General features: G+C 31.2%; 1 protein-coding gene across 1 annotated transcript in view; it reads right to left on the bottom strand.

Annotated features, from left to right (window-relative positions):
- LOC136987360 (uncharacterized) overlaps window positions 1-12958 on the bottom strand; it is a 78872-nt gene extending 65914 nt beyond the window's left edge. Inside the window, exons 1-3 of the mRNA XM_067285091.1 lie at window positions 12654-12958; window positions 3943-3995; window positions 1388-1525 (exon numbers count right to left, since the gene is read on the bottom strand). Of these exons, the coding sequence (XP_067141192.1) occupies window positions 1388-1525; window positions 3943-3995; window positions 12654-12867 (405 nt within the window). The 5' untranslated portion in view covers window positions 12868-12958. The remainder of the gene's footprint in view (window positions 1-1387; window positions 1526-3942; window positions 3996-12653) is intronic.
- Window positions 12959-13245: the final 287 nt, after the last annotated feature.

Raw genomic sequence — 13245 nt, 5'->3', positions numbered from 1 at the left:
TAAATTTTTCTATGTTTACTTTTATATTACATTCAAATTTTCTACAAAATTTAACAGAAGCATCATTATACTTAATTATCAAAAATTTTTCATATATTTTATTTAAATATTTCCATACGAAAAATTGAGAGCTAAGATAAAAATTTTAAATTATTTAATTCACATGATTTTTGAAGATTATCAGTAAAGATTATTTTATTATTTATGTTAGTAGATTTTCAGTGCACAAACAACAATAAATATATTATATCATCAGAAGTATTTAGGTACTTAAGTTATTTAGCATTTTTTGAAATCATGCATGCATGTGTAACTGAAAGTTACAGTGAAATCCTGTATCTGCTTGGAAATAGTAATACATTTAAAAACAATATGATATTTGGAATTGACTTTACAATTTTTTATTTTGGAGGGTAATAGATGACACATTAGTAATCCTTCTGTATATGACATTACAAGTTGTTTTAATAATATCCCAAAAACATTGGTAGCTGACGTAATTTGAAGATTATTGCAACTACAACACAAAAAGCCACACAAATTCACAAATGACTCTCAGTATGACCTATGGAAATGGAACAAAATCAGTACTATACTCTGCAAAGTGCCTAAAAAAAACTTTTTAAAAAACTTTTACAGTATTGGAAGAATTATTTCATTCCAGCTTTTTATTTTGAATAATGTTTTATTACAGAGCTTTTTTTTAAAACTCTTTCTGCCCTGTTGGGCACTAAGAGGGCCTCCATTAGCAACCCATTATCGGTTCGGCTAGGCCCACAATGGGGTGGCTGAGTGGTGAGGGATGGGGCCCGACATATCCAGACAGACCACCCCTGAAAAATTTCTGGGAACTTATCGACCCATCTGAATTTGCGGGTCCCCGAGAGTGGTAGACTGCCACCTTAACGGTTCGGCCATCCAGCCTACAAAATATCAATATCACAGAACTGTCGCTGAATAGTAGTATATCAGTACATCTATATTTAATTTATATCAATACAACAATGCATTGCTCTTATAAGTTGAAACAAGCTGGCACACGTAAGAGCATGCTCTTATATGCATGATATGCTCTTAAAAGTAGAGCAGGACTTGTCTTTCAAAAATTAAAAAATAAGATTTTCACATATAAGAAAATGCTGTTATTTGTGTGGAAATACAATATACATAATCAACTACATATTGAGACCAACTTATGGAAAACAAAATTCCTGTTTACCTGAAGATAATGATAATTATACTTAAAACTCTGATTATAATAAATGAAATTATATATTTTAATTTATTTACTTTACAATGTGCTACTTCTGATAAAATTAAATAAAAGAATAAGTGACTTTTACTGTAACAGATTTAAATTATAATAGTGATTTAAGAAACTAAATACCTGATGCTCTAAATTACTTTCCAAAATTATTTCCAACTGTGAAATTTTATCCATTAATGCGTTCTGATAACATTGATTCATTAAAAGACACATCCTGAGATCATTATTGGGTTCTAGAGCCATAAAATTCAAATCATTCTAAATAAAGAAAAAAGTGAAATTAAATAATAATGTACAAAAGCTTTAACTTCTAATAATAATTTAAATCAAAATATATGTAAAATTAAAAATTTTTAATATAAAATCAGATATTTAGTAAACTTAATTCTATTTATTCATAATTAATCTCCTTTTCATTGAATAATTAGTATTTTAATCTTGAAATTCCTAGTAAATTCTTAAAAAGTTTTATCATCCTTTATTTAGAAATCTACTTATAAACTTCTTAAATAAACTATAGAAGTTCAGAAATATATTCTTACTTTAAAAATAAATTATTATTTAATTAAGCAGTTAAAATTTTATCAAGTATTTTAAATATAACTTGTGTTATGACATGAACATTTTAATATTAAACTGAAGTAGATCTTATATATAAATTGGCTAATTGATGAAAAACAGTTATTTACTAGTATTATTTTTTAAATGCCACCATAATATTACTTCTTATAAAATATACTAGAAAAAGTAATAAAAACAATATAAAATAATAAGGTCTGGGTGCATAAATTACTACTGCTAAGTTAGCACTATCTATGATTAACAGTTTCTTAACTAAACTACATAAAACTTTTTACTAGACTGAAATCTGTTGACGTCACCTATTAGCAACTTCTATTTCGAGTACTTTCAAACTAACCAAACTGAGCTCTCAGTTTCTTATTAAATTCTTATGAGTTTCGATTCTTGGCATAATTGACTGAAATTTTAGTTCTTGACTAGCTCAATGGATACAAAGCTTGAATAAGGCTAGTTTTTTTGCTAGAACCATTCAAATACATTCAGGGTGGTAACAGAAGTCTCTCCCCAGCCAATTACTTCAAAAATGAATAGAGTAATCACTATAGACCCTTTGTCTATGTATACTACATCTAGGAAACTAAATTTCCACTCCCTCCAGCCCTTCTATCAAAGAAGGCTGCTGTAATCTCAGGCCCTAATGAAATAGGGTAACATTGTCTATTACAAATTGTAGCATATGAAAAAATACATACTATTACCTTTTAATACATTCTGAAATATCAAGTGAGATTCCAGAACAGGCTGTCAAATATGACAGGTAAATTCTTCACTACACAACACACTAGGGACAGTGGTATATTGCTGTATAACACAAATGAAATATAAGCATGGTTAAGGGTTCTAAAATTTAACTTGAATAATTTTGTTATGGTCAAAATGTATTATTTGAGAACAGTATTTCCCAACCTTTTTGGATTAGCAACACACTTTGAATTTAATAAGATTCCTGTGAAACACCATAGTTCTTAAAATAATGTTTCAAATTCAAAATAAATTATGAATGATTTAAAAAAATGTTTTATAATATGGAAGTTAAACTTACCAAGACAAAAACTCACAATTTTACAAATATACTATTAAAAAAATTTAAATAATATAATAATAATAATTGAATTAATGAATGAAGAGCTAGTATCAGTCTTTAAACTGGTAAGCTGCAAAGTTTATAGATACTTCAAAAAAGTTGGTATGCTGATATATGCATTGATGCATGCAACTTTTACATCAAGGTTTTAGTGAATACTTCCTTCTTCCTTCAAGTTGGTTGAGGTAAAAAGATGAAAAAGAAATGAAATTTTAAAGAAGAGCTTATTCATTTGCGGAAACTCTTTACCTTGGTATTCAAATCAGCAGAATGATGCAAGTTCAGAAAAAACAAACATTTTCATCTTCTTCTAAGACTTGCTTCAGGGTTATAAATTTCAAACAGATGGAATGTCTAACACTTTGGTGTTTGAACATGTCAGATGCAGAAGAGTTTATATGAAACATTCAAATTCAAAATTTTCTAAAATTGACCAATAGGATGCATCCAAGTGTAGAAGTTGCGTAATGTTTAGGGCTTACCATGCTTGTGAAATGTGTCTGTGAAAACTTTTTTATAACTTCTATACTTGGATGCATCCCATTGATTGATTTTAAAAGGATTTTAAATTTGAATTTTTTGTATAAATTCTTCTGTGTCTAACACATTCAAATACCAAAGCATTAAACATTCTGTGTACTTGAAATTTATGATCTGAAGCAGGTCTTAGAACAAGACTGCAAACATTTGTTTTTTCTGAACTTACACCATTCTGCTGAATGAATACCAAAGTAGGGAGTTTCCACAGTAAAATACTCCAGAAATAGACCACAGACCAATGACAGCAGTCTACTTTATAGACTATAAAGTAGACTGCCATCATTGGTCTATCTCTATAGTCTATAATCAGACAAACAGTCAAAACAACAATAACAATTTTTGATACAGACAATATTACACAGACCACCGCGGGCTATCTCTCGTGGCTTGCCAGTTGACGTGTCAGTCACCCCTGCCTTAGATAATTGGGACTTTACTATATACACACATACTAATTATAGTAACTAACCTGTAGGATTGACAAATAATCCTTCTTGTTAGATGTATTTCCAATTGGACCATCTAGAAATAATAAAAAACATAATTATTCATTAAAAGACTGATGATTGATATCTAATATACAACTAATATAATTAAAATTTAGTTCTAATATTTATTCCAGAAAAATTTAATTTCTTTATTATAAATTGTTAAACAACATACTCTAAATATCTTTGAATATGATAGAAGTGAATATTTCTATTCAAATGAATAAACAGAAATAAAGACTACAAGCTCAATGTTGACATCTTGTCAAATTTTATCTTCAAATTTTTCTTACTCGGAAGATTCTCTAACAAGTTCTAATGCTAAATTTAGTACAAAAATAGATAATTACATCCAAAAAATTTTATTGGAGTAGAAGAGTTAAACTATACAATCTTCAAACTCCAAATAAGTATCAATCATTACAAGCAACTCTAAATATTTTTGTCTCTTTCTCCTATTCTACCATTAGAAAAAAAATTTCAGCAATGTCAAAAAAAATTTAAATGAAACAGACATTTCAAATATTTTTACTTTCTACAATAAAATCATCATCATAGTCAATTAGCATTCAAATGATCAACAACAAAAGATATGATACTGTTTAACATTCCAAGATATATCATAATCAGGGGTCACGCTAACATAGCACCAAAATTGCCACTTGCAATATTTTTATTAAAGTGGCAATAAAAATATAATACTGGCAATAAATCCCTAGTCGGCTTAAAACAACATTCAGCGTGAAATTGAACCCCAAAGCACACTTCAGGAAAAACAGCAGAATGTCTAGCTTCCGCGTGATGGGAGTCCCAGGTACCACACACTTAGCGATTTCATGATGTCGTGCGGCAAGTTCGGGCAGAAAAGTAGGAAGTAACGTTGAGAATCGACAGCAGTTTTGTGCAATGCCGCCCAACGTTTCCAGATTGGGGATTTTTTTATTGACTGACAGAAAATTTTGGGAATTCTTTGGGATAACTTTTTTCACTTTCATCTTTTTTCAGTAGACTAAAACAAAAATTTTGACATGACAGAACATGTTAAATGTCATTTAAGCATTGTAATCAAATGTGTTATTTGGAATTATTCATTAAAAAGTTATTCAAAAATGATTCCTATTGCTAATTAGCAAATATTTATTGTGACAATGTCACAATGCTGGAATGCAATTTTTAATCATATTTTTAATTTATTTAATTTAAAATATATGCTTATTTTGTAGATGATCTGATAACTCTGTATATCAAGTGTGGCCAAACTTTTATCCCTTAGGGGCTACTTTTTCGGTAAAATATAGTGTGCGGGTGACTATGAATATGGACAAACAATTTTAAGATTTTTCAAATTTTTCATAGATATTTTAATAAATAATTAATAATGATAAGTTTTTATTTTTCTCCAGCCTGTACTTGGTTTATTTATTCTAAAATAATAGGGTTAAATATTAATAACATTTAAAACAATAATTAATAAACTAACATACCTGCTTCTGTTCGCTGTATGAATAAATAAAAAAAACTAAAATTGAAAGTAAATACAAGTGCACAAACAAGGAGTAACAAGTGGATTGAAGCCATGGGCTGTCACATTACTGTCTGACACGATTTTGCGCCATTTTATGCGATTGTCATTTATATGCGCATGGGTTGCGACTACAATTAATTTAAAAGGTAACATTCATTTGCATTGTTCATCGGGATAAATACAAACAGTATGGGTATGTTGCACAGACAGTCTATTATTGTAAGAATAAATTATCGAATTAAGATTTTTAAACATTAATTTAAGTGAAAGCAAACTGTTCAACTTTAGCTTCGCGGGCTACTTTCAAAACCTTTGTGGTCGACCAGTCAACCGTGGTCTACATGTTGGCCATCCCTGCTGTATACTGTTGATATTTACACACACATGAGTAGGAGATGGCAATTCTATGAAGAGTCTGAGTTTAAATTTTAAATTTCTTGAAAATTACTACTTTTAACAAGAATTTGGTGTAGGGGGTCTTCCAGATAACTTTGTTTCATATTCTCCACTAGAATTAATTTAAGTTAATTTTCCACAACATGACAAGAATGATTGTCTTCTAGAAATTTCTTCAATTGAAAGTTTCAATTTGTATAGTTCAGTTATTTTACATTGAGAAAGTGATTTTCCTCTTCCCATGATGAAATCTTTAATTTATCACACATTTCTCAACTATATTTTGTACTATTCACTCCTAATTTTCCACTGTCATCTATCTTATATTTTATACTATCCCATATGCTATTTTGCATATCAATTGCAATATAATACTGAAGCAGAGATGCCCCTCTCATTTTGGGACAAGTAGCATATATCCTTTACAACATTATTAAAATGTCATTTATTTTTTATTTTATTACTGTTTTTTGGTAAAATTATTATTATACGCTATCATAATAAACCAATAATCAATTTACTTCTATTGTTTTGTAATGTTCTTTGTAAACAAATATGAAGTGGAAGAAATGACCGTTCATGTGGCAAAAGTACAGAAAATTGGGAGTTAAACCAATTGGACCAAGGAGCTCTCTACCTCAAATTAGTAGAGTCTTGTCCCTGTACATAATACTTTTCCTGTTAGCAATAGAATCATGTGATCACCTAATCCCTTTCAGGGAAAAATTTTTGAATTGAAATAAAATGACTTCCAGTTTGAATCAGAAGTTCGTATATAGTTAATTGGGGCCTCCTGCCTCTGGGTTTCCATATCTGATCTCCCCTTTCATCTATCTAACTTCGTTCTTGAAATTAAGGAAAGACAGATGGAAGAGTGGACAGAGGAGAGTGGGAATTTATAGGTCTACAACTTTTTCAAATTACAGCCCAACAAGGAGGGCCGGACGTTCAGGTTTCCAATTCGAGTGAAACTTGATAAACATGTAGTCCCATTTTTCACAAATAGCTCCTTGTTCAAATAATAGGACCCATTTCTCAAGCATTTCCAAAACTTGGGCCTCTGAAAAATTTGGTGTTTAGCTTATAAGTCTTTAAAAGTTTCATGTCCCCGAGTGGCTAAGGTGCTAGGCATTGGACTTACAGGGTGTAGATGCAAATCATTATCATTGCTCACATTTAAAGCTTATAAAACAAGAGATTAAAATTGTAATGTCATATCCTGTTTAGCAAAAACAAGTCTCTGTAGATTTAACTCTTTTACTTATTAAATAAAATTTTTATTCCTTCACATTTATTTTCAGACATTTTCACTCGTGATTATATACTATGTCCTCACAAGTGAATAAGCTTCAGACATTACTACACATGGACGAAAGAGACAATAAGAAAATAGGATAGCATAGTCGTAACATTTTATTTTTTTAATTCTTAATAATATGGAGAATTTCCTCATGTGATCATGTTGTTACACTTCAAATATCACAATACAACCATATATGAAAATAAATATATAGAAATAAAAATTTTATTTAATAACATAAAAAAGTTAAATCTAAGAGACTTGTTTTTGCTATACAGAAAATGAGGTCACAATTTTAATCTCTTGTTTTATAAGCTTTAAACATGAGCAATAACAATAGTAATAATAATGCTAATGATGCAGTAAAATAATAAAATCATTTTGTTACACAAAAAAACTAAACTAAAATTTTGGAGATTCAAACCTACATTGTTTAAGTGCAATGCCTATCGTAACCACTCAGAGACATGAAACTTTTAAAGACTTATAAGCTAAACACTAAATTTTTCAGAGGCCCAAATTTTGGAAATGCTTTAGAAGTAGGTCTTATTATTTGGACAAGAAGCTGTTTGTGTTTAAGGATACATGCTTACCAAGTTTCATTCATGTCTCCAATTCAAACGAAACTTCATCTGGCCCTCTCTTTATGAGTAACAGCTTACTTTTGCTTTCCAGACACCAAACTGATAAGGCTACCATCACCTGCATTAATTAATAAGTAAACTGGTAGCAATAAATGATTTGAAGTGGTGAAAAAAATTTAAAACTGGCAAATGGTTGGCAATATTTTAAAATTTTCCAGAGCAATCCTCGCATAATTAGAAATTGATAGAGCCAGCAACTCATTACTTATACCAGAGAAATTGATAAATACATAAATAAATAAAAAGCAGCTAAATTTTGATCTTCTGCAAAATTTTTTTTTGTCAGATGCAACTGGTACTCTGCAAAGACTGAAGATTATCCTAATATGAACAAATATCCAAAAAGAACAGTTGTAGAATTCAGAAATGACTTTTCACAAAATAAGGCTTATGTAATACAACACAGCAAGTCAACCACATAATCTAAATATATAGCGGGGTGCAAAAGTAGGTATACAGTTGTTATTATGGAAAAAAAAATACAGGGAGAAAATAGGAAGAAAAAATACTTATCTTTATGTACAAATCACAAATAAGGAATACAAACTAATAAAAGACAATAAAAATAATGAACACCAAACATTTGTATTTCTGAGATTCTCAACTGTATACCTACTTTTGCATCCTCCTGTGTATCAATAAAATCTGTCATCAGAATTTTTACTGCCTTTTTGAAAAGGAAAAATACTAATTTTAAAGCACCATGTTAAGATACTAGCGAGGTTGAGGTTGAAGTTTTAAATGCGAAAACATGTACATCAGACGTTCAGTGCCGCTTTCCCATAAGCTAGAAGTTTGACAATGATGTTTGGAAAGTCAGTGGAATCATGCTCGACATTCCAAACGCCATTGTCAAACTTCTAGGCATACAGAAAAGTGGCACTGAATGTTCGACGTACACGTTTTCGCATTTAAAACTTCGGCCTCAACCTCGCTACTATTCCAATTTTTTTTTTCTTCTTCTTTAAAGTTCCATAGCTCCTTAGGAACTATTCAACATGCATAAGTTCTGAGGAAGCCTTACTTTGTGAAAAGTCATTTCTGGATTCTACAACTGTTCTTTTTAGATATTACTAAAATTACTTACTAAATATACCGTATTTACTTGCATATAAGACAAGATTTTTATTCATTTTTTACTGCTTCAAAAACCAAGGACATCCTATACGTGCAAGCGAAGAATTCTTTTTGTTTTTGCAATAATTTCTGTGAACCGTGTATACTTCATGCTGTCATTATAGGTCTACAGTCTATTTATCGTAAGTTGGCACAGACCATAAACAAATTAAGGCACACTTTCCTTTGTTTATTGGTTTAATCCTACATCCATTAATTAAAAATCTCATTGCATCTCATTCGTTTGCAGAAAATAGTTTCTAGTTATTTATAAAAACATTAATGGTCACTTAGCAATGATTATAAATGTAGTTATTTTATATTAGTTAAATTGTTATTTTTATCGAATATTAACACATTCTGAATCATTAAAAATAAACGTTTTCCGGTCATGCACATTATAATGTTTTGGTTTTGTTTTCCATTCATCACGTATTAAAGCAAACATGGTTGTTTGCCTTAATACATGCATTTAATATTTTATTTGTGATTAAACGAAATAAAATTAGAGATGTATTAATAAATCTAATTTTCTTTATTTTGATCTCTACAGTCATACCTCGTCCTATGCACGAGATTGTCTTATACCCAAGTAAATACAGTAATATTTAGATTATAAGATTATTCACATCGAGCAGCTGAGAGGACGAGGAAAAATCTAGAACAGTAGAATTGGCCAATAAGTCTATGCAGTTTTTTAATGTGTTAATGAAAGACAATTGTTATTGAATAGGCCATTTCAATCTACAATGTTTTGCCATCTTTACGGTATAATTCCTTGCTCAAAGAACTTCCTGTCTTTCATGACAAAAAACTGTTTCAAGTGATATTTGATTACTTCCTTGGAAACAAGTATTGTCCATTTAAGGAATTTTGAATAGGAATGAACCTATCAGTCCAGCTTCAATAATTTTTGCTGTGTTTGCAAAGATGAGTGAGATCTGACATCTTGATGGAAGACTATACCCTTGCAGTTTGCCAATTCTGAACATTTCTTGTAGTTAGCATTTTTTAGAAAATGATATAATTAGGCTATCATTGTACAAATGTGAGGATGATGAAGAAGAAAACAACATTAATGCATCTGAAATTCTATCACCAACAAAAATCATCAAGTGCATAAGAAAGATACATTATTTACAAAGAAGATACAAATGGCTCCTTAAATATTATATAGGCAACTGGGCAAAGGATGGATGCTCTGTAGAAATGCACACAAGGTTTAATTACATCATACTTTACTCATCAATAGATATGCATATTTGTATGACTTTCATGTACTGTATATTTTATATTCTGTAACTGATTATTTATTGATAAACTTCCGTATTTTAAAATTACAGTAAAGCTTAGATACAGTACAGTGTATGAATCATCCAGTGGCATAGCGTAGTGAGGGCGGCCCGCCCCGGGCAGCACTTATAGGGGACGGCAAAATTTCACAATAAATAATATCTTGTAAGAATACCTAAATAAGGGTGCGGCGAAATTTTCCTCCGCCCCGGGCGGCTGACACCCATGCTACGCCACTGGAATCATCCAATCAATTTCGCCATTAAAACTTAGAAAAATTGGAATGGAAAATTTCATTATTTTAACAAAAAAATATTTCATAAACTGTTTTCATGGGTCTTTTGAACTTCATTAAATCAAGTTTCCACTGTACATTTATAACCAACATATTGTAAGGATTATACTGTCCCTACAGTTTATTAAACAGATACGTGCTCAGCAAATAAATAACTTAATTTACCACACTACACCTTTTGTGTTGCCAAGATAGTTTTATTGAAAAACTAACGTTTCAGCCTACTCAATAGGCCATTTTCAGGCTTAACGTGAGAAACAGAACATTGGCGTTCCATTAAATAGAATACAGATGTACCTAGAGTTTATTTCAATCACATATATATCATTAGATTCACTGTTCAAAGAAAAAGAAATGCTTTAATTACACATATTCCAAGAATAATCTCGTCTTCTAAAACAGCATAATCATACAACGATGACGTCACCAGTAATCTATTTTCATTTCATTACAACAGTTAGCAATTTCTTAACTGATTTGTTCACAGGCAATCCAAAATTATGTAAAATTTAATTTATGAAAATTTTAAATTCATATATTGAACTGCTAAGTTTCTGACGTAAGTTCTATTCAATTATTTTCAATTATATCACATTTAATTATCCATTAATTAGGAAAAAATCCTATCAGCAGTGAAACTGGACACAATAATAACGTTGTGGCTAAAGTTTTCGTCTCTAAAACGTGAACGTCGAGCATCGCTATCTTGTAAGCGGCGCTCGACGTTCAGTCTGGCAACATCAAGATCACAGCCCTGTTATCATGTTGTCAATTGCTACTTTTTATGAAATAAAGTGCAATATGCTGCAATAATCTAACCAAAGTATGCATACGAATATAACACTTCCTAGAATAAAAGCATTACCTGACCAGGTATAAGCATTTTACATCCGAATACACCTAATAAATAATAGCAAGGTTGAGGTTGAAGTTTTAAACGCAAAAATGTTTACATCAGACGTTCAGTGCCACTTTCCTGTAAGCCTAGAAGTTTGACAACAATGTTTGGAAAGTCAGTGGAATCATTCTCGACATTCCAAACACCATTGTCAAACTTCTAGGCTTACAGGAAAGTGGCGCTGAACGTCCGACATACACGTTTTTGTGTTTAAAACTTTGGCCTCAACCTTGCTAATATTTGGAAATTTCAACAGATAGCACTTTTACATATAAAATTTCAGTGGTACTATAGATTACTCCCTATGGAATTTCGGGACTTTGAGTATATATTTGAACTCGGGACAGAGACAAGTTCAATAATACCCTACTTTTGGACCGAAGACCAAAAATAAGAAAGCTATCATATTAATGATTTCTTGCCTTTCACAATGCATTCTACACCATCTTAGAGTTTTCCACTAGGTGGCGCTGCTTGAAGTTCAGTATACATTTCCTTTTTTTGTTCAAGAACTACCGTGAATCAATAACTAGTGACATTAAACACTTTGCAGCCTGCCAGTGGTTCTCCTCCGGGAGGAGTTCGTCGGCAGTGGCGTAGCGAGGGGGTGCAAGGGGGTGTATCATGCACTAGGTGCCACTCGCAGAGGGGCACCCAAATGGTCTCCAAGACAAACTATATGTGATTCCGGAGGGGGAGGGGTACCAATAAAGTGTCGGGCGCCAATTATGTTTGCTAGGCCACTGTCTGTCGGGAGCATGAACAGTCAAATGCCATCTAGTGGAAAACTCTAAAATGGTGTAGAATGCATTGTGATAGGCAAGAAATCGTTAATATGATAACTTTCTTATTTTTGGTCTCCGGTCCAAAAGTAGGGTATCGTTGAACTCGTCTCGGTCTCGAGTTCAAATATATACTCAAAGTCCCGAAATTCCATAGGGAGTAATCTATATAATCCCCAAAATTTCTAACGATACCAGCTGATCGTGACATTTGCCAGAACCACCCCACGGTCGGTCCATCTCCAACCAGCGACGTACTCGTGGCATAACAGCAAAAATGGCTCATCATTATCATTGATACAAACCTTTAACCTCTGCCTAAAGCTTCAGTTGATGTTTAGTTTTATTAATTTAATCATTAACATTAACTAGCCCACAATGATGCTAAAGAGTAAATATTTTACTAAATATAATATTATGTGCAGATTTGATAAATAAGGTACCATTATTCAATCCTAAAGAATCATTTCCTTCAGGAATCCAATCCTCCTCACAGTAATAATCATTTTTAGAACTCTCCCCATCTTCGTCATCTTCATCCTCCCCTTCCTCTTCCTCCTCCTCATCCTCCTCTTCGTCGTCACTATCATCTAAAACATCTTTCAATTTCGATATATCTTGTAACAATTCTATACTGTCATCTACAAGTTCGGCCATTGTTTATTTCTAAGGAAATCTCTAATACTTCTGTCACACTATAAATCCCGCCGTTGCCAAACGATACAAAAACGTTATAGGTGGCGATAAACTAAATGGAAACTTCCAGTAATAATAACGATGATGATGATGATAATAATAATTTTTAACATTTTTAATATGTGTGAAATAAAACTTTTAAAATAACTTTATAAGAAAAAGAAGTAATAGTTTTGTATTAAATAAATAAAAAAGTAAACGAAATTATTTACTTAAAAAATTTATCAAATAAATTGCTTTTTTTCTTTTTTTTAACTGTTTTCTGAAGAAGCGAAAAAATGCCGTCTTATAAGCCTACGTGGCGGAGATTCAAAAAAATTAAATCCATTCGGGACAGCA

Source organism: Centruroides vittatus, unplaced genomic scaffold (assembly GCF_030686945.1).
Source record: "Centruroides vittatus isolate TY-2023 unplaced genomic scaffold, ASM3068694v2 scaffold_1519, whole genome shotgun sequence".
Taxonomy (NCBI): Eukaryota; Metazoa; Arthropoda; class Arachnida; order Scorpiones; family Buthidae; genus Centruroides; species Centruroides vittatus.
This window is presented reverse-complemented; position numbering and strand designations above follow the sequence as displayed.